The sequence below is a fragment of the Lonchura striata genome, chromosome 2 (genome assembly GCF_050655825.1).
Source record: "Lonchura striata isolate lonStrDom1 chromosome 2, ASM5065582v1, whole genome shotgun sequence".
Classification (NCBI taxonomy): domain Eukaryota; kingdom Metazoa; phylum Chordata; class Aves; order Passeriformes; family Estrildidae; genus Lonchura; species Lonchura striata.
Window position 1 is genome coordinate 72964179 of NC_140704.1, and position 21205 is coordinate 72985383.

A 21205-nucleotide genomic window follows, 5' to 3' on the forward strand; every position below is an offset into this window, starting at 1 on the left:
TGCTTTGTAACACACTTTCTGCATGGCTCCTGGTTCCCATGTGTGCTGCACTTTTATCAGCCTCAGGCTTTTGATATCACAACTCAGAACCTCCAGCCTCCATAGATAAAAATAAATCAATATTGTGGCCATTTAAGACTTGCCTTTTCATTTCTATTACAGCGGGTGAGCTTAAAATGTACACTTGGGAATTTACTTTCGAGTTCTTGTGTGTAAGGTGTGTTGTTGAAGCTCACTAGAGGATGAAATTGTCTTTTAGCCTTTGCCTCTGTTTTCTTCACATCCTTCTTGAAGTGGGGTAGAAAAAAATGGTGCTCAAATGATGTTTTGATTAGCAATGGATTATATTAATTTCCCCAAGTCAAGTCTGTTTTGCGTGTGATAGTAATTGCTGAGTGATCTCTTTGACCTTGTCTTGACCCATCAGCTTTTCTTTGGTGGGCATCTGGTGTCCAGCCAGTGTAGGCCATGACTTTGTCTCTTGTTTGTCAATTCAAACAGTCTGTGCTCCTTCAGACTCTTCTCCCCGTCATATAATGTGCTGTCGCTCTGTGCCAGGCTGGGCTAACTGGAGTTCTCTCTTTCCCCCTCCAGACTCACCTGTCTGAGCCCAGTGACTACTGTTTTCTGAGTGGAAAATCACAACAGAGTAGTTCATACTGCGTATTGAATATTGCATGCTTCAGAAAATGAGACAATAGCCAATAGGAAATTCTGGATTTCTGAATATGCCTTTTGAGATGTGTTCTAATAAGCCATCAGTATCTGGATTCCATTAAAAAATACTGAAGCCAGATGCTATTGTGTTGCAGGAACAACAGTTTATGATTTTTACAGCCTAGAATTGACAAAGATTTTCCACTGAAGTAAGAGCAAGACATTTAACTCACCTTTTCTCCCTTCCATCCTGGTGGGCCAACCACTCCATCACAGCCAGGAGGACCTTGAGGGCCCTGTAGATGACAGTAAATCTAAAGCAGGTGCCACTTGAGAGCTTGATTTCTAGAACATGTTAAGTATTAGGGACCAACTAATGCTACAGCATTATAAAAGAGTAATGTGTAGCATCTCCTACCACTAAGTTTTAACACTTCTATTTCTTGTCTTCTGAGAGTTTGGCTTTGTATTAAACCAGTATTTTAATATATTTTAATAGAAAACTATATACAACAATCATAAAATAATAAGCAAAAAGAAAACCCAGCATATTGTAAATACAACCTTAGCATGAGAGATTATGGTGCTATCCAAGCAGGTTTTGACAACATTGTGAAAGACATGATGGGGTTGAAATCCTCAGACACTTCAGTTATACACACTTTTGTCAATGTCAGTGCTAGATGAGACCCTGATTTTGTATTGACAAAATCAGTGGCCAGGGTTTCTGTGCGGTCAAATCACTAAAAGCAGTTGTGATATGGAGAGAATGGTGTCAAACAGGAGACTTCTGTGCTGTCACTGCAAATAGAAAAGCCTGTAGGTTGACAGAGGTCTTGATTCATAAAACTCCAGTGATATCCTCACACAGGAACAATGAGACTGGGCCTCAGCTTGCCATATGGGGCAGTACTTGGCTTATTCAGATTCAGTTTGCCGGGAGCCTCTGGGTAGCTGAGCCTGGAAGTGCATTCCTAAGCTTTCAGGGGCAGCACTCCTAAAGAGTCCTTCTGCAGAAGAAAAAGGCTCTGCCATTTTGCTTTTGTTGATGGCACTCATATTGTTCATGAACCTCACTTTAATTTTGCCTTGAAAAGTATATATTAAGTTCTCCACCCAGTTTCTGGTGTTGTATCCATGACTTATATCCTGCATGCATCTGAGTGAGCAGGCAGGCTGGGAAATACTGGCTTTGTAAGGTCAACCATTAAATCTGTACAAATATTGAAGTCCAGGCCATAGTAAGTAGACATGCATGAAAGGTAACAGGCATATTTCACAGCCTACATTTTAAAAATTGGGCTCTGAAAGCCTTTGACTCCATTTACAGGGGTGTATTCTGGCCTCTGTGGATCTTTAATAATATTTATTGATTCATCTGTTTTGGGGAAGTATATAAATGGCTAGCAAAGGAGATAGAAAATATTGTTTTCCCCTGATGTTTTCAGAATTATCACAAAGCCTCATTTTTCTGGCTCTCTCCCTCCCCCACTCCCCAGGCCCCACTGGTTTTGATCTTTGGATGCATTGTAAGTCATAGAGTAACTAATGGATTTTTTTTCATATTGAGAATAATCAGAAATATTTTCAGGATGTTTCAAACATTTTCATATTGCATTTTGGCATGATTTGTCCTGGATTGAATCTTCTGAAAATGTTCTTTAGTGGTCTTATCAGCATCTAACTTCTACTTTTTTTTATTCCCAGGAACTATCCTGAAACAACAATCTGTGTTGCATCAGAAAATTGACTGCCTGCAAGTTCATGTTATTGCCTGTGAAATCCCAAATTACACAAGAGGGAATACACTCATCTTTAAAAATATAAGATAAATCAATGCTTATTTCTCTATTTTATTTTAATTCCTTTTTACATTATTCTTTTATGGCAAATTTTAGTACTGTATCCTCAACAATTTGAATTACATTATATTCAAAAGCTTTAATAACAGCCACAGTCAGGAAAGTTGAAGGTACATTTTTAATTGAAAGAAGGTGTTCTAGAGAACCTTTTAATCTAACACTGCACCTTATCAAATACAGTAAATAAAACATTAGGGTGACTGTCTTTTTTATAAGACTTGCCAATGTATTTTCTTAAAATTACATTTGTAATCCTCAATACAATTTGATCTGTCTTGGATTCATAAAATAAAAAGAGTGTTGGGAGTTTGGCAGTTAGATGAAATCTGGACAGCATTTCAGACTTTTTTTATTTTATACTGCCATCCATATAACAATCAGTAGATGCAGAGAATAATGGATTTCCTTGGCTTCCCGTTCACTTGACTCTTGAATCCCATATTAAGACTTTCAGGTACCTAATTTCTTTCTGCACAAATGATGCTGATTCTACCTGGATGGCCTAGCACCTTTTAGATTTTACAGCAACTTTGAACTTGGCTATCCTCAAATAAACCTCCCTCCAAGACAGCTGAGATCTAGTGAGATCTCTTCTGTAACACCTGTCACCTGTACAGTTCCTTGATATATGCTAAAGACACCTGTCAGGTACAGATACGGTGACTCACTTGGAGGTCGTCTGATGTACAGGACAAATCTTGCCCTGAGAACAATGCTGCTGGCAGATGGTTGGTAGGAACCATATTAGTAAATATATGGAAGCAGAAATTGTTCTGAATTGGAAAGGATCATTGAGTGCAGCTCTTAGATGAATGGACCACACAGAGATCAGACCCACTACCTTGGCTTCATTAGCACCATGCTCCAAACAACTGAGCCAATCTCATAGTTCCAGAGAGGATTCTCAGAGCTGTTCAATGCTAAAAAATTTATTTTCTTCACTGAAAAAACCACCTTACTGAGAATTTACTTGCAAGTCAAACTTCAGCAACTTTTTTACAGCAGAATTATATTTCACATGTCCAGAGGAATAAGTGTGTCTACCTAGCTGAAGAAAAGGATGGAAGAGGAAAGAGGAAAATTCAGTTTATTTTGCAAATTCCCTGAAACTCATATAAGTAATTTAGCAAACTTCATTTTCCTGAAAGCTCCCAGGAAAACTGATACTTAGTTTTATTCAGTGTTGGCAAAAGCATTCTTAATTTTTATTTATTAGTGCTGTGTTTTGGTTAACAAGACTTTTTTTTTTTTTCCTAATAAATTTGCGTAAAATTCAAGCTTTGTGCACAAAAGGGTACTCACTGCAGGGCCTTGCTCCCCTGAAGCTCCATCTTCTCCTGGTGACCCAGGAGGTCCTACACCTGAATCAGGTGCTGGGTTTCCTGGAAGACCAGGCAGTCCTGGAGGGCCTGGTGGCCCCGGAAGACCCTGGATAAATCAGCAGGAGTGTTAGAAATTTTCCTAGCCTGGTTAATTTCTATATACATGGAACAGGAAAAAGCTCACACAGAGTGTTCAGGCTCATAAAACTCAGCTGGTGTTTCCACCCCACTTCTGTTTCACTGAGAACCAATTTTAGTTTCACAGATATGCCCTTACATAGGGTCACACTGACCTCCCTCACCCACGCTCTCTGAACTGTGCTGCCTTATAGCATTGAAATAAAAACACTGAAAATCAAAAAAATTTGTGTCAGCTCTCTGTAATGCAGTAGAGATCTCAGACATATCCCAAGGATCGACCTAATGATAAAAGACCTAACTATAAAGAAACCATCATTATACAGAGGGAAGTGGTTGCTTTTTCTCCTCTGCTGTTTCATAGGGTTTCTCCATGTTATTGCTGGAGCACTGAGAATCTCTACTCATGATCAAGACCTGCTTAATGCTGTAAAACTGGCCTCTGCACTAAAGATCCTGCATGAACATGAGCAGAGGTATTTAAATTGAATTAATGGAATGAAATTAGTGAAATGTTATTTTAGGAGGAACAGTACATTTGCAAATATTCTTTCTCATGTCCAAGTCCACCCGTGTTACAGGTTGCATTAGCAGACAGGGACTGAGAGCTTGAATTTTTGGTACTATAAGTCAGGAAATCTTTAATTCTGACTTAGGGCCATGAACAGGATTCTATCTGGAAGAGGGTCATCTTGCAGTTTTAGTGCAGTAAATAGTCTTCTGCAGGGAACTCACCTATCTTGTTACCTACAAAGGGCATCTGAAGAGGCTCCTAAATTAGGCAAGATAGCTAACTTTCAGCATATGGCAATTGACTCCTGAAAGGCCTTGGGAATAAGGTATTAAGCACTTTTGAGTAAAAAGAAAAAAACAGAAGAGGAGTCCTGAGTCAGAAAACAGTCTGAGAGAATGAAAATATATCACTAGTTGTGTTGTAAAGCAGAGCCCTCCAGTGTGCTATAGCACTCTGGAGTTCATAGGAACCATAATGAACTCAGAAAGGTGCTGTGTTACTGATGTTCAGTTCACCAGAAAGCTGCACCATAAGACATTTCATACAGACACACTTATTTTTCTAGCACAGATACTCCAAATTGAAAAAAGTAAAGACTAGGGTCATATAACACCTTCCACTGACTAAAAGGGGCTTACAAGAGAGCAGGAGAGGGGCTGCTTACAAGGGTCTGTAGTAACAGGATAAGGGGTAGTGGCTTCAATCTGTCAGAGGGTGGGTTTAAATTCGATACTAGGAAGAAATTCTTTACTGTGAGGGTAGTGAGGCACTGGAACAGGCTGCCCAGAGAAGCTGTTGGATACTTCATCCCTGGAAATGTTCAAGGTCAGGTTAGATGGGGCTCTGAGCAACCTAATCTAGTGGAAGGTTTCCCTGCCCATGGCAGGGGGGCTGGAACAAAATGACATTTTGGTCTTTCTATGATTCTATGAATCTATGATTCCCATCTCTCTCCTCTTTGATGTTTTCTCATAGTCAGATTGAAAGCATTTGCTGTTATTTCTTGCATTATTTCTTTGGTGGCAACCTCTTGTCTTGTACTTCTTCCCCACTCACAGGCATTTAGGCCTTTTCTGACCTTGAAATGAAACCCTACAAACACTTTCTGGATGCTGTAAATTTAGCATGTATAAAACTTGCATTATGAAAAATTCTACAACCTGCATGAGTAAAATAAAGCTCTTTATCATGAGAAATGTCAGTATTTGCTTACCCTTAAAATCTCTGTCTCTCTATCAGAATCTCCAGAACCCGATTCTTCAGGTTCTAGTCTATTCTGAAATGAGGAGAATTCCATTTTAAATTATTGCTTCTGAAGATGACAAGTCCAAATATCACGTGGCATTTACTGGAAATACATCTATCATCAATATACTTACAGCAGTCTGTCACTCATAAAATAAATTATAATACAACAAAAACATTTCACTTATCTTTCTGGTGTTTCATACCATCTTCTTTCGTAGTCACTGAGCACTGTCTTTACCTGCAGGTGCTCTATGAGCACAGTGATAACTGTCCTGCAGGACACACATGCCATGTGACAGTTTAACTGAACTAAAGTAATATCTCAGACACATTTTAACTTCAGAGAGGTACCTGTCACCATTAAGAATATCCTAAAATGCAGATCTTACCAATAACTCCATTTTCCTACAATGTATGCCTCCTTTAAAAAGCCTAATTCTGAGATTCCTGCAACTGTAATCAAAAAGATGACTTTTACAGAGAGAAATCAATATACTGAAGCCTTTTCCAAAACCTTCTGTTGAAATAATACCTTAGTGTTTAGTTCTTGGTGAGTTTCATAGCTGTGTATATTTTGCAGACTACAAAGAAGTAGTCTGAGAAGTACTACCTGAATAAGTTATCATAGTACCAAAGGTAAAGTTTCAAATGCCTTGGTGTTGAGGATGCATTCCTTGGCTGCACTGAGACTTCTTCCACCTCACTACAGAATAAAAAGCCTTGAAACTTGCTGTCACAGAGAACAAGAAAGTAAAGGCAATGTAGCACTTGGTGTTCCCTGCTACATTTATAGAAGTGGCCTTTGACTGGGTAAAACTGTTGGCCTGGAGCACCTTTTCCTAGGGATTTGGAGCTGCCCTGCTGGTCTCTTGAAGTCAGCATCAGTGCAGGCTCAGTAGTGCAGAAGAATCACTGTTAATCTCTTTTTATGCTGCAGAAATATATTGTCTTAATTTAGCAGACCCAGAATCAGGGGAGCATAAAATCTATTTTGGCCAGTAAAATATGTTTCAAACTCTCTTGTTAAACACTTGCGATACGCAGTATGACAGATAGTTTTGTGTAAAAGTCCATCTCAGGATTTCCACTGGTGGCAGTGATGGACTGTGTCTAAGCATAAAATCAGCTGTCACACCATGAACCCAAAATTCAGGCCAGATTCCTTCTTTATCTGCATGCACATGTATCCTCATGGTTATATTGAGAAAAGTCCAAGTACAGCAGTGAGATGGAGCCGAAGTTCATTCTTTTACATTGTCTGAGTACTGAGCATTCAAAATACAAACTGTCATCATGTTGGTATGTGTTCTAGTATTTAATGACAGAAAACATTACTGACTGTCAAACCGCTTCTCTGTTCAGTAGCAGGAAGAAATGAATAATTTAAGTTTAGACTGCCTTTTTGTGGATATTTTTGTTTTGTGTTCTCACATATATTGTTGCTTTTGCACAAGAGAGCACACACATCCAACAACATTTTAAAATGTGAATACTGGGAGTTTATGTAGCTTACAGTATTCACACACTTCAGTAAGACATTTATTTGCATTTCTGCATGAATGTTCTAGAAAACATGTTTATCTCTGTCACAATCAGGCTACTTTCCCAGAGAAAACCTCCTATTTAGTTCTGGATTCCTCTGTGGCAAGCTGTGCTCATTGACAGAGAGCCCCAGATACTCACTAATCCTCTGGAAGGAGCAGATGGTCCTGTGGGTCCTGGTAGTCCAGGGGGTCCTGGCAATCCCTCGCCAGGATCACCCTGAAATGGGAATTAAGATAAATCAGCAAGGATTTAACCATATAAAGACTATAAGCACTAGCTACAATCTCTGTGGAATTCCAGTCACAAGAGTGGCTACTTAGATGCTATGAGCAGGGTTGGACTTCATTCATTTCTAAGATAAACTCCCAAAGAACATGATCTTTGCATTGGCAGTGGAAGAAAGAACTCTTTCTTTTCTAACTTCTGTAATGAATTTGAAAATGTACAAGCAGCATTAATAGCATTAGGCAGTGCATATGTCTTGCCAGAATAAGGTTTAACTGTGGATCTTGCATTTTTAGGGCATCTTATACATGAACCCTAATCCCACCCAAAAAAAACCCAAACCACACACCAATCCAGAAAAAAATGTTGTCAGTGTGGTCACACAATGGTATTCAATCTGTAAATTCTTGACTTTATTGCTAAACTCTCTACTGATTTTTTCAATAGTACCATAACATGATTTTTCTTCTGTGTGTTGACCTTTATCTACTGCCAACACAGTGAAAGATGATGTTCAAATATGTGTCATTTTCTCTCATCATTTCTTAAAATTTGTCCTTCTTACATCACCTCTGACATTTTGCTGAGGTTAGTTTGAACTGTTTCAGCTTAAGATGTTTGTGACTTTTAATAATTTTCCTGCTCAAGACCAGTATTTTTCACTCAAGCCAAGAGTCGAGGTTTTGCCTCCACTGATCTGTGCTTTACCCTCTAACCTGCCAATTTGCTATCTGGGCTTATGAGCATTTAAATTCTGTTCTATAAATGCACATATTTTGTTACACAGTAGGAAACACTGACTTTTAACTGTCTTTTGGATACTTGCTCTTTATGCTTGAGAGTTCATTAGATAAATGTATTCATTCAGTTCTTTGTTCCCTGAGGCTTTGTGAAATGGTTCCTATAGTGACACTTCACTCATATCCACAGAGAATGTGTTTAATTACTTTGGGGCTATTTTCACTGTCTGCCAGCATGTTCAGTTACAGATACTCTTCATTAATTTTAACACATCCTCGCTTTTTTCCAGTGACTATTCCATTAGTTCCTGGCAGTGCTTGTTTGGTGCTTGCTTTCATGCAATTTCTTCCACTTTGTGTGCACTTCAAGGAAGACAAAACCCCCAGATATCACATTTGGGTTATGGCCATTTTTAGGAAGCCTGACTGTATCCATTCCCAAGGAGCATCTCATGGCTCTACCTCTGCACAGAGCATGGACCATGCTGGAAAAGTGACAGCAGCTCCCCACTCTCCACTGATAGGTAGTGCCCCATTCATTCCTGGCTTTCTGTTTTCAGTTAGAAGAACCAGAAAGAGGATGGTGGATCCTACTACTGTTCCTGAAATTTAGATATTTTTATACTGTAAAAGGTGCTGACTATCTTTAGACAGTATAACAGTTATGAATTTTTGTGTGTTCTATAAGCTTTGGTCACCCTACCAACACAGCCAGGCCTAGGAAATAATACTGATTAGAATATTGAAACAATTTGCTGAACAGCTGATTACTTAAAAATAATTCACATGTATGAAAGAGGATCAGAGCGGTGTTTTCTTCGTTGAACTGTTTTTATTGCAGCAACTGTCTGTTTAAAGTATTGACAAGACAAAGCTCCGCATATGAAGATGTCAGCTTTCCTCAGTGGTCTTGAATGTATTGTTAGGATTTTTAGCTCTCTTTTTCTAACTTCACAGTGTCTCTTTGAAGTGTCCCTTGAAAATATTAGTCCAATTTTTAAATGAAAAACAAAGTTTAACATGTCTTTGCTAAAGTAGACATAAAAGTAATCACAAATAGGCTACTGGAGTATTTTCCTTTCCAATATAAATTCTGCTCTCTGCAGCTAAGCTGCTTCTCCTGCTGCTACAATTTTCTCCTTCTGATATCTATTCTGATGAACAAACTAAGGCTGGATGGCCTTTGGTTGTGAGGTCAGCTGGAACAGACTGGCTGGGCCTACAATGCTTAGGTACTCGACTCTGGGACTCCTTTTAGCCTTGCATGTTCAAATCTAGTATTTTGAGTACAGTTTTTTGTGAATTTTGCATGAAATAACCTTAGACATATACTGAAATCCATCAGCATGAGTATTTGAAAGCCAAAAGCTTACTGGGATGGCACTGGAGGAGTACAGAGCCTATGCTCAATCTCATTTTGCAGCATCCTGGGAGCAATTAACAACAAAAGTAAAATTGCAATGCCTGAGCGAGATCTGTTTGCTACAGGCCAAAGCATTGTCACGCCTGCAAGTCTGAACCAGCAGCAAATCAGTTTCTGGGCCTGTTCCCTTCGGCACTGTAGGTGTAGCACTTGTTGCTGAAGATTGGAATGGTCACCTAACAGGAGCTGTGGCTGTAGCAGCTGCAAAATAAAATGCATTTCCTGATTTGCACTTTGCTTATAAATAGAAGAAATCTGAATAGCCATAATTTTGGCATCTTTTCAATTTGATTTGTTTTCATTAAAAGAACCCTGACTGATTTTATGGTTTCCTACACATTATTTATGTCAGTATCAAGCATCTAGAAATAACTCTGGTTGCAAGAAGGACCAAAGCAGATTTGCAAGAAATTATTTTGTACTATTTCAAACTAATCTGAATAGATGAGATTTATATGGGTCATGTTTGTGAATTTATGAAGTCTGTATTGTTTTGTTAAACAGATGAAATTAACAGATTATTAATTTGACACTTGGATTTACTATCTATATGTCAATTTTGTGTACAACATGTACTTTAATAACAGATTAATCCATTACATCTCACTTCATCTCAGAAGAGATACAAGCTGTTACTTCAGATGGTTTAACTCTTATTTCAATTATGTTCATTTCCTAAGGGTAATATGATTATACTGCCTCTGTTAAATCACTTAGCCAGTAGAGTATGTTGCCCAGAGCAGTTATATACAACAATTGACTTTTCTTTATTAAGTGTTCAATACATCTTCCTTAGCTCTTCTGTGAAAGCCCAACTTTTTCTACTGCTGAAGTTTATTCACAACCTTGAAACATACTTATGATTCTGGTATGGTGCCATCCAGCCACTCATGAATGAACAGTAGGATATTTAAATTCTTCCTGTGATTCCATACTTTGTGTCTCTCTCAGAGTGTACCAAATCAATACATGTCTAAGAATAAATTGTATCTGATTGATTGGTGAAAGAACACATACCTTTTCACCTTTAGGGCCTGCTTTTCCTTTCAGTCCTGGCAACCCCTGAAGTCCATTTTTACCCTAAAAGGAAATATTTTTTTTAATTAGACATTTTCTTTCATGTAAGTTGAACACTTAGCAGCAGAGGCTGGATATAATGGTGCTAGATTCTTTCTAACTCTTGGTTTGTACAGTGGGAGGATGTTGCCCTTTTCTTTTGAGAGTTTTAAAGTTCTTCTAAAAGTTTTCTATGCTTTCTGATGTTTACATATTTATACTGAATTTTCTCACACTGATTATGTAAATAATGATTGTTTTGCATTCTTCTTTGTGGGGGGGAGAGAACTGATGGACTGTTGGTTTGACCAGTGAAGAGGTGGCAATTTCACCCTCCAATCCACTGTCACTTTTGCTATTCTATATATAGTGGAGTCAGAAAATAAAATCCTCTTTTTGGGTTCTTTTCTTTCCTCTTTTATATCTAGCATCCATGTGTGAGTTATTTCATGTTGTAGTGTGACAGGTGGAAATATAAGACTTGGCATAAGATGTCCCTGGCAGCGCCCAAAAATGTGCCTCTCACCACATCTACTCTTCCCACAGAGAAGAGAAGCCTGTTTGGAGGATACAGATGGAAACACCTGCAGGCTGCATTTAGATTTGACAGAGTGCCAACAGGATTGCCACAGCACTGATAGCAAGGATTTTTTAAATATTTGTAACACACTACTGCCAGCTGCTGTTCTGAGTGCACAAAATCATACCATTAACTTAAGCCTGCTCCCATCTTCTACTAAAACTTTGTTTTCTTAACCAACTTGACTCTATTCAACTTCTACAAACTAGTATCCTTCCTGAAGATATGCCTCTGACTGGCAATGTGGTATACTAGATAGCATTCCACCTCATTTTCCATTCTGAACTTCACCAGTCAAATGAATTCCAAATTACCCTTCTTTGCATCTTCATATCACCTACACAGAATATGCATATGCTCTTCCTATAGAGGCTCATTAATTGGCTAGAAAGAATTCCTATCAGCTTTAAAGTTAGTGCTATTATAAAATAGGGCTGCTTTTGAATTCAGTTAGGACACTCAAGAAAATATTCAGAAGGCAAATAAATAGTGTTTTCCCACTTGCATTTTCAGAATCTGAACAGCTGTGTTTATGGACTCTACTAGACAAGTTTTAGGACTGCCCTAAAGATAGTTTATATAAAGTTTTTAGGGAGAAAAATGTATCTCTAAGACTGAAGAATTTTTTTTCCTATGATGATTTTTCCTGTAGAGTAACTGCTAGCAGTTTCATAGAAAAATAACAAACACATTACCAGTATAAATGTAGAATGCAGTAATTTAATTGCTGAGCAAAGCCCCATCAAACCAAAAGTAAAATTGCACAGGTATACGTAAGATTGGAAACCAGATGCACATAGACAAAAAAGAAACTACAAAAAATGTAAGACACCGTCACAAAATGTCTGGGATAGAAATTCAGATTGTGTTCACAAGAGTAAGACAATTTGTTTTAAAGCATTTGAATTACATTTGAAGAATTTTCTTTAAGATGTATTAGTTTCTTAAAATTTTCTTTGAAGATATGCTGTATGAAAGTAGTTAGACTTCTGTTAATACATAAAACATAAACTTCTTGTCCAAAAACACCCTAATGGCACATAACCTGAGTTTTGGCTAAATATTTGCAAACCTAGCTACATTTCCTTAAGCATACCGGTGTCTGAAGGCAGCATTCAGGAAGGAGCTCAATAATGCACCCCATGAACGACCACTGAGTTATTTTTTTAATATCTTAAAACACACCAGTTTCAAGGGAGCAGGGGCAGGAAGGATCAGGAAGCTCCCAGCAATGGCACATGTTAGAATAGAAAAAGAGGAGCAGGCATAGGAATGGTGACAGCCTCTGGGTGGTAAGGTCCTAGAGAGGGGAAAGATGCACAAAGTGGCAGCAACAAACAAATGAGAAAGGAAACAAAGAAGCCAGGCAGCAGAACATCAGTAGAGGACAGATACAGAACAGCAGCTGAGATGTGCAGGGAATATGACAGCCATGGGTTTGTTTTTGTGTGCTTTGCTGGGCAATACCTCACAGCGAGGATGCATGTGCAGGTTATCAGCAGCTTGTGGTGGACCGACCCAGGGGTGGGAGTTATCTGGAGAAGCTGGGAAAGAAAAACCCCAGGAAGAGGACAGCAGATATGACAGAGAAGGGTAAAGTAGAGGAACTCAGAGAAAGGAAAGCAGGAATGATGAAGCAGAAGATACAGTCGAATTACTGCACCAGAGTAATGGGGTGAGAGGTACATCTCAACTAACTTAAAAGTACTCTCAATTAACCACAAAGTTAATTGCAGCTGAGATTAGGAGCAGGCAACATGGAAGCATATGTCTATGGAGGGTCAATGAAGCCCCCCTCTAGAAAGGGTGTGAGTATGTCCCCTTTTGAAATTCCTCTCTGCAAAAAAAGCCAGCCTCACCAGAGCTGAATTCCTGGTACAGCTGCTTATGCCATGTCATGCCTTACTTTCTTTGCAACTGGGAAATCATACATTTCTCTTAGAAACTTGGATTTTTGCTCTCTTGACAACCTGAGGATGTCAACTATGACACCAGGACTATCTTCTAAAGGGAGAAGATGAAGAAAACACTTTGCTGCTTGAGCCTCAGTGTAATAGAGCCTCATAAAAAAATGTGGTTTTATTAATTCAGTTAACCAAAATATGCATAAAAAAAGTACTTACAGGTAGCCCATTTTTACCAGGAATGCCCTAAAATAGAACATCTTTGTTAGAAAGATAAATAAAACAATGTATCATAGAAGTAACAAAAGATAAAAGCAATTAATTAAATTGAGATGCACCATGCAGTGACAAAATGATGGATTAGAACTATATCAAACACAGTGGGATATTTTGCACCTCTCTTTAATCTGATGCATCTTGTGCTGATGGTTCACGAGGATCACAAGGATCAGTGTGAAATATCCGGGATATAGAGAAGCCACTGAAGGAGGCCTCTGAGTTCTGCACCTTTGTACACACTCAAATGTGACAGCTGGGAGTGTGCTGCCCAAGGAGTTGGTGGAATTGCTGCTCTGAGAACATTTGTATGTTGGCACAGCAGCTGTTTGCCTTTGCTTTCTGATGGTTGTCACCAGGCCCCTGCCCCTGGCCAGTGCAGGCAGGATTCTCCTGAGCTGCTGGGCTAAAACCCATCTAGTAGATGGGTTTTAGCCCAGCAGCTCAGGAGAATCCTGCACTGGTGACAGTGTGCAAGGCTGCACAGTTCAAGGTCTCCATGCATGTGTGATGGATCACTATTACCCTTTCTAAAACACGTTTTCTTTCAATGAGAGAAAATACTCACAGGCTGACCAAGTTGCCCAAGTTTTCCTGGAGATTCAGAAGGTCCTTGTTCTTTATTTTCCACATCTATTCCTGACCCTCCTAGAGACTCTGTGGACCCATCCTCTACTTCCTGACCTTTCTGGCCCTGAGCAATTAAAATGTGAAATATTAAAAATGTGTTGTATTACTATCCCCGTTTCTCTAGCCCCCATCCCCTTCCCTTTCTCCTATAATCCTTGCTTTGTTCAAGGCAATCCATGTTAAAAATCATTCATGCATCTACAAATAAGTTGCTCTCTGAGCTGGTTACCTAGATGCAAATGACCATGATCTAATTTAATATCTACCTACATCTGCACAGTCTAAGTCAATAGTATAGGTTTGAAAAAATATAGTTTTCACATACTCAGTCTGTCAGAGAAAAAACTGCAAGAGTTAAGGTAGACATGTTTTGGAATGCTTTAGCCAACTCCCCAAGATCCACAACTCTAACAAAGGAGGGTTACATATTGGATAAAAAGTAGCAGAAGATGAAACAATGGTAACAAAAAATGAGAAGAGACAACAGAAAGACTAAAATATTGCAAAACATTAGTATTTGGTCAAGAGAAAGTAATAATAACAAAAGGAATAATTCAAATATTCCAGGAACAAAATAAACCTTCCAGGAATGAAGCTTGGACATCAATACATATTTAAATGAAAAACCAGTAAACAGAACAAAACACGTAAGTCAGTATTGCATTTTGAAAGAAGCATTAGAATTTACTCACATTTTAAAACACCAATGAAATATTTTGAGTCTCATTAGCAGGTAATGAAACTAGGAGGGATGAAATATAATAACTCTCAAAGAATTTTCAAGTTAACAGGATGACAGCTTTCAGCGAAGGAACTGTAAGATGATTTTTTAAAAGACTGTTCTGGGTTTTGCCAAAAGCAAAGGTCCCAAAGATCAGCAAATTTCTTTTAATATGGGCTAATTACAGAATTTTTTCCTGTCTGGAAAAGTGTTAGAAGACAATCTATTTAGTTAAAAAGTGGGCAAAGATCATAGCCTGAATGAGATAACAGGATTCTTGATTCAGAGTTAGAGTACTGAAGAAGGTAGCAGATGGTATGGCAGGACCCCTCTCAATCACCTGCTGAAGATCTTGAGAGTCTGGGATGGTTCCTGTTGACTGGAAGATAATCAGTGTTACTCCAGTCTACAAAAAGGGTGTAAGGGAAGATCAGCCTAAACTCAGGCTGGATTAAGGAGAAGATTATGCTGAGTACCACTGAAAAGCATTTAAAGAACACAGCACTTACCAAGAACACTCAGCTTGGGTTCACAAAGCAAAAGTCCTGTTTAACTAATTTGTTAGCTTTCTGTGGCAAAGTCACCCACATGAAGGATGAAGAGATGGAGGTGGACATAATTTCCCTGGGTTTTTGTAGGGTTTTTGATGCTGTCCATCACAGCATCCTTTGAGAAAAGTTGTGCAGCTGTGGGATGAGTGGGTTCATGGTGCACTGGGTGAAGATCCGGTTGAAGGGCAGAGCTCAAGGGTTGCAGTGGACAGGGCCACATCTGGCTGGTGACTGGTCACCAGGGGTGTTCCTCAGGGCTCCATTCTAGGCCCGGTCTGTTCAATAGATCTCTCAGTGATCTGGATGCAGAAATTGAATGCACCATGAACAAGTTTTCTGATGATTTCAAACTGGCAGGTGCTGCTCGCACTCCTGAGGGACAAAAGGCCTTGCAGGGGGATCTGGACAGACTGGAGCATTGAGCAGTGATGAATAGCATGAAACTAAATAAGAGCTAATGCTGGATTCTGCACCTGGGCAGGAGTAACACTGGGTACAAGCAAAAACTGAGAGAAAAGTGGCAGTAACAACTCCTTAAAATTATTATTTTCTAAATGATTGGTCATTATTTTAATATATAATAATCTTGGGTGTCTGTGCAATAAAAAATTGAATTAAGAAATTGAAATAAAATTAAGGAAAACTTTAAAGATCAGTAAGCAGCAAAACTACTTGTCACAACAGATTTAAGCTTAATGTGTCACAATTTCTAAAACAATACCAAATTTTTATTTAAGAAAAATGGCCCAAAATGAAAAAAAAAAAAAAGGTAATAGTTAATCTGATATCTGGTTTATCTGTTTATTTATATAAACTAATATTAGAATTTCTGCCTTAAAAATACATGCATGCAGGCTTGAAAATGTTAAAGGAATTATATGTGGAAGCTCTCCAACAAATACTAAAACTTCTTGTATGTCAGCTCCAATGGATGCTAACTTAACATTTCACCACTTGCTATATTTTACCATAGTAAACACAGGAATACAAGAAGACCCTGCAAGAAGCAGCCTTAAACACTTGAACTAAACACATATAATGTGGAAATTTTATTCTAAATTTCCATCATTTATTTCACTGTGTGTTTACTGGCAAAAAACCTGTAAATACTGTAGTTTCAAGCAATAAAAAGAATGAACTTTTGGTGTAGGAGTCTCAAGGCAAGAGGAAGGAAAGGTCATTATTTATTTTTTACTTAGAAAAAAATCTGTGGTGGCCGTTGAAGTAGGACTGTTAATAATTAAAAAATGTACCATCAGATGATTATTTTGAAGCATACCAACAAACAAGGCAAGTATTCCAGTAGCTCACAGGATTTCAAATCGGTGACCTATGTAATTCTAATTTGTAGAATCACACGGAATTCATGTTACACACTGCCTTACAAATGCTGCATGTTTCAAAGCCCATATTTTCCTGTTCTTGGGACTAAAAGATTAGGCATGTGATCCACCCATTATACAGACCTCCTCTCTGCTTACTCCTGGCAAAACATCAGCACCAGAGCCATCTTCTTCTCTTAACATTTTCTGTGTGACAGTGGTAGACTCACTGTTGCGTTGTCCAGTTTCCATGACAGCTAAATATAAAGAAAATAATCACTTATTAATGAGAGAGCAAAACAAAACCTGCCCAGAGGTATTTATCAAAGAGAGATGCTGCAAGTTTTATGAAAAATAAATTATCCAGATTATGACTAAAATACATTCCAAAGATTAATATTAGTCTCTTTACAATTCTGAAAATTTTAAAAGAAAAGAAAAAAAGAGAAAGGAGAGAGTAAAATTACCAAACATATCTATTTTAATGTAAAGGACTCTATGGCATCATCATGTTTTCCTCAAGCTCTAGTCTAATGGTTGCCTATTTGTCATCCATGTAACACAAAAAAATGAGAGTTAATTACAACAGGTACTATCTGAAGAATGTGTGGAGTTAAAATAGCAGCATTGTCTTTGGCCTTATTAATACATTTAGTTTTTTTTCTTGTTTTCCAGGAGTGCCCTGAAGATGTCCTAGCAGTGGAGAAAAGGATTCCTCACTGCATTATGCCTTGCTGTCATTGCTTTGCTGACTACACTTGCACCCAAAACACCCCACTGGTGCATTAGGCACATTCACATCCTTTGGAGGCAATAGAAGTAGTAAATAGTTGTTTATTCCTTGGCAGGATTGAGTTTTACTGAAAGACTGTGTTTAACTGTACCAAGTAACCAAATAAATATCCATCTTAAATCTCTTTTAAAGGTGCAAAGTTGTTCTAGACCCAGCAGGACTGTTTGCAGAGGTATGACTCAAGGGGTGCCATGCTTTTCACCAACCTGAGCAAAATGAAGAGGATTTTTCTCCTTTCATTCTCTTTTGCCTTTTGCCTAACTCTAACACTTTAACGCTTGTACCTTTTTTTTTTCTTTTTTTTTTTTATTTTTTTGGTAGATTGTTACAGCAGCAGCTCCTCAGGTCAGTTTCTTATTTTTATCCAAATATATTTTTTTAAAGATTTTAAAATACAAACTACAATTCTGTAATTGAAACTTCCACACTATAGAAGGGTAAATCCATTCTCTGCATGTTTAACAATGAGTCTGAGATAAGCTCCTATATGGAGAGAGAAGTGAGAGATCTTTTGAACAGTGGCAGTAGTTGCTACCACTTACCTTTGCTGCTATTAATAAATAGCAGTTTAACAGATTGCACTTTCAAAGACCAAATGTTTGATGTGCCAATTCTTTTCTAGCACACAGGATGTCCAAAACCATAGGATTTTCTTTCCTGGCAGCACTTAAAATATGACAGTGGCTTTCCTCACACAGGGAAATTACAGACTCAAAACAAGAAAATGTAAATGACCCCACCACCCCCTCCACAAAAAAAAAAAAAAACCAAAACTTGAGGCAATGCCTTGTTCTTTAAATTTATCTGCTTCTGAGGTTTCTTCTGATCTGTGATTTCCAGAGAAATCATTCTCTTCCAAATAAGCCAGTATGGTTGGGGGGGCTTCCACTGGCTCAGCCAATGTATCTTCAGGCTGAAAAAAAAAATAATCCCAAAGAACAGTTTAGAGTAAAGGCTTATCACATGTTTTAAAGGAAGAATCACTAGATTACCTTCCTCAAAGCACAGTAATCAGAACTACCATATCCATGAAGCAAACCAGAATTCTGAGAAAAAATAGTATAGTACCTTTGGAATCCATTCCTCCAAAGCAAGGGATGTACACTTGAGAAACCCACAGAGAGGGAGGAAACCACAAGCAACATACACTTGTCAGAGACTGTATTTTCAGGTAGGATCTTTGGCTTGGTTCATTCCAGCTTGGTTCATGCCAGCTCAGCACTGATCCACCTACTAAAATGTCTTTATTTCAAACCATGAGTTTTCTGACTTCTCTTCCAATTCTGTGCCCATCCCACTGGTGGGGCAATGAGGGAATGGCTGTGTGGTGCTTAGTGGCCACCTGGGATTAAATCATATCTTTCGTAAGGAGGAATAAAAGCCAAAAATTCTACTATTGCTGTGCGTAAATTTGAATAGTACAGTAATTATGAAGATTATTAAACAGAAGCTAAAAACAATAGCTAAAATTAATATTCTTCTAGATAGAGAAGCTAGACATACTTCCTGAATTAGCTACAGTTTTATCCAAATGAGAAAAAGCCAAGGCACAGTAAGATTTCCTGGATTAAATTTTGTGGTGTGATGTAAAATGCAGAGGAATCATCAAGCACTAGGGTGATTTTGCTGCCATTTGGAAAAACCCTACCTGGCTGCAAAAATTCAGGAACAGTAAAGTGCAAATCCTGCATCCAATGAGGAATTACCCCATGCAGCAGTACCAGCTGGGGCCAGCTGCCTGTCTTTGGATCACTTTGCAAAAGATGAGAGAGCAAGGACTGCCTCAAGAAGGCTCAGAACTATCTTACCAATGTGTAGAAGACCTTAAGTGGGAGTAAAGAAGACAGAATGAGATCCTTCTCTGTAGCCAGTGAAGGGAAAAGAGACAATAGAAACACACTGAAATACTACAAATTCAGGCTCTATGTCAGAAAAAAACCTGCATTGAAACAGAGAGGCTGTGGAGTTTCTGTTCTTGAGGAAATCCAAAACCAAATGGCACTGAACAACCTGCTTACTGAGCAACTTGCTGTATTTGGCTCTGCTTTGAAAATGGAATTGGACAGGGCAATTTTCAAAGGCCCCTTTCAAACTCAGCTACTCTGTGATTCTGCACAAAGCACAAGGCATGCAAAAATGAGTTTAGTGAGCTACATGGAAAAGGTAAAAAAATGAATAAAAATTTATTCAAACACATCAGGAACAGGAGGCTGGGACAATACTTAATAAAGTTATGAAAAGAGTAATCAGTGAATTTGAAGTCTATAATAGAAAAAATAGGATTTTCTTCCATTCATGTTGAACCTGGAATAGTTAAAATTCCTGCAGAAAAGTATTTTTTGGACATACAGCAGTGGATATGACTAAAACTGAAGTCTTTGTATGAAAAGGGTAGGAAACACAGTAACTGAATGACAGAACATCACAACCAAGTAGTATTTGCCCACGGGTTCTGTAAGATCCAACAGTGAAATAGCTGAAGTATGTACAATATCAGACAAATGTGAGCATGGTTTCTGTGAAGAAATTTCTTGGAAAACAACTGATTTTCTCTAAAGGAACCAATGTGAACTTGTATTTAAAAAATGAGTGTTTGACACAAGCAGCATGGAAAGCTTCATTGTGAGGAATGGACTTGAATATTTAAACTTGGTACAAAAAGTGAGGAGGACACAATGTATTAGAAATCTCTAAAAATGGTAAGAAACAGCTGTTTACTCTGTTATCCAGCCAATTAACAATCAAATGAGAGCCACAGTCAGCATGTTCAGAAGGACAAGAAAAAGGTGCATGTCCTTCACAAAACAAGCAATTAGCTAAGGAATTCTGCAGCAGGAATCAGAGGGTGATGAAATTCTCATGTGTTAAAAAAATCCCAAATAATAAAGCAAGAAATTCAAGGATTAATAACTCAGCTGAGTTCTACTAACCACATATAATCTTGGTCCAAGCATTTCCTGAGATAAAAATTTGTTCAGATTAACAGTGTTCCCGGGAAGTGTCATCTATATTTTCCCAGTCTTGTATTATACTCTTCCCAAGATCTGTTTGCTGATTGCTATCAAATATACCAGATTTTTTATCTGGCACTGTGCCACCATTCTCATGGATGGGTGCACATTGTTCTCATGGGAGCCTTTGAAAATTGCCAAATATGAAAGTTATTAATCAAATTCAAACCCCATCCTTTAAAATAGCAATATTAAAACAGATGTTTAAAGTAAATAAAGCAAATAAATTTACCCTTATGGGAAGACGAGAAGGTGCAAGGGCTTCTTGTGCCTCAGAACTGTCATGTTCTTGAATGCGGCCATTGCCACTGCTGTCCCCTGAAGCCTGTGCAAAACCCAATTATTTTGAGCAAGTTCATAAAAGTCAGGGAAAAAACCATGATCTCCAAGGAATTGGCTATTTAAATGCAGAAAAATGCCCCTTATTTTTTTTTTTTTGACTGGTGAAACCTCAATGTCATTATGTTAACTTATTTCAGTACTTACAGCATTCCATAAAAATGACCCTTCAGAAAAAATAAAAGCCATAGTTCATTTCCTGAAAGCTTTTTTTAGACAAAACAAAATTATACTTTTTGAAAATATAGATTTTGGGGGTTGTACAGGAAAAAAATATGCCCCACAGATTGTTTTAAATATGATGTTTCCAAGAAAAAAATCCTACATTTAGTGTTATGAAAGATGTCA

The 21205-nt window shown here is 38.1% G+C and overlaps 1 protein-coding gene across 3 annotated transcripts in view; it reads right to left on the reverse strand.

The window, feature by feature from the left end:
* COL15A1 (collagen type XV alpha 1 chain) overlaps window positions 1–21205 on the reverse strand; it is a 120544-nt gene that overhangs the window by 58215 nt on the left and 41124 nt on the right. For all 3 annotated transcript variants that reach the window (XM_085571572.1, XM_085571573.1, XM_085571571.1), the window contains exons 5-14: window positions 20751–20843; window positions 18294–18420; window positions 16859–16971; window positions 14059–14184; window positions 13434–13460; window positions 10692–10754; window positions 7425–7502; window positions 5707–5769; window positions 3822–3947; window positions 891–953 (exon numbers count right to left, since the gene is read on the reverse strand). In XM_085571572.1, the coding sequence (XP_085427698.1) occupies window positions 891–953; window positions 3822–3947; window positions 5707–5769; window positions 7425–7502; window positions 10692–10754; window positions 13434–13460; window positions 14059–14184; window positions 16859–16971; window positions 18294–18420; window positions 20751–20843 (879 nt within the window). The remainder of the gene's footprint in view (window positions 1–890; window positions 954–3821; window positions 3948–5706; window positions 5770–7424; window positions 7503–10691; window positions 10755–13433; window positions 13461–14058; window positions 14185–16858; window positions 16972–18293; window positions 18421–20750; window positions 20844–21205) is intronic.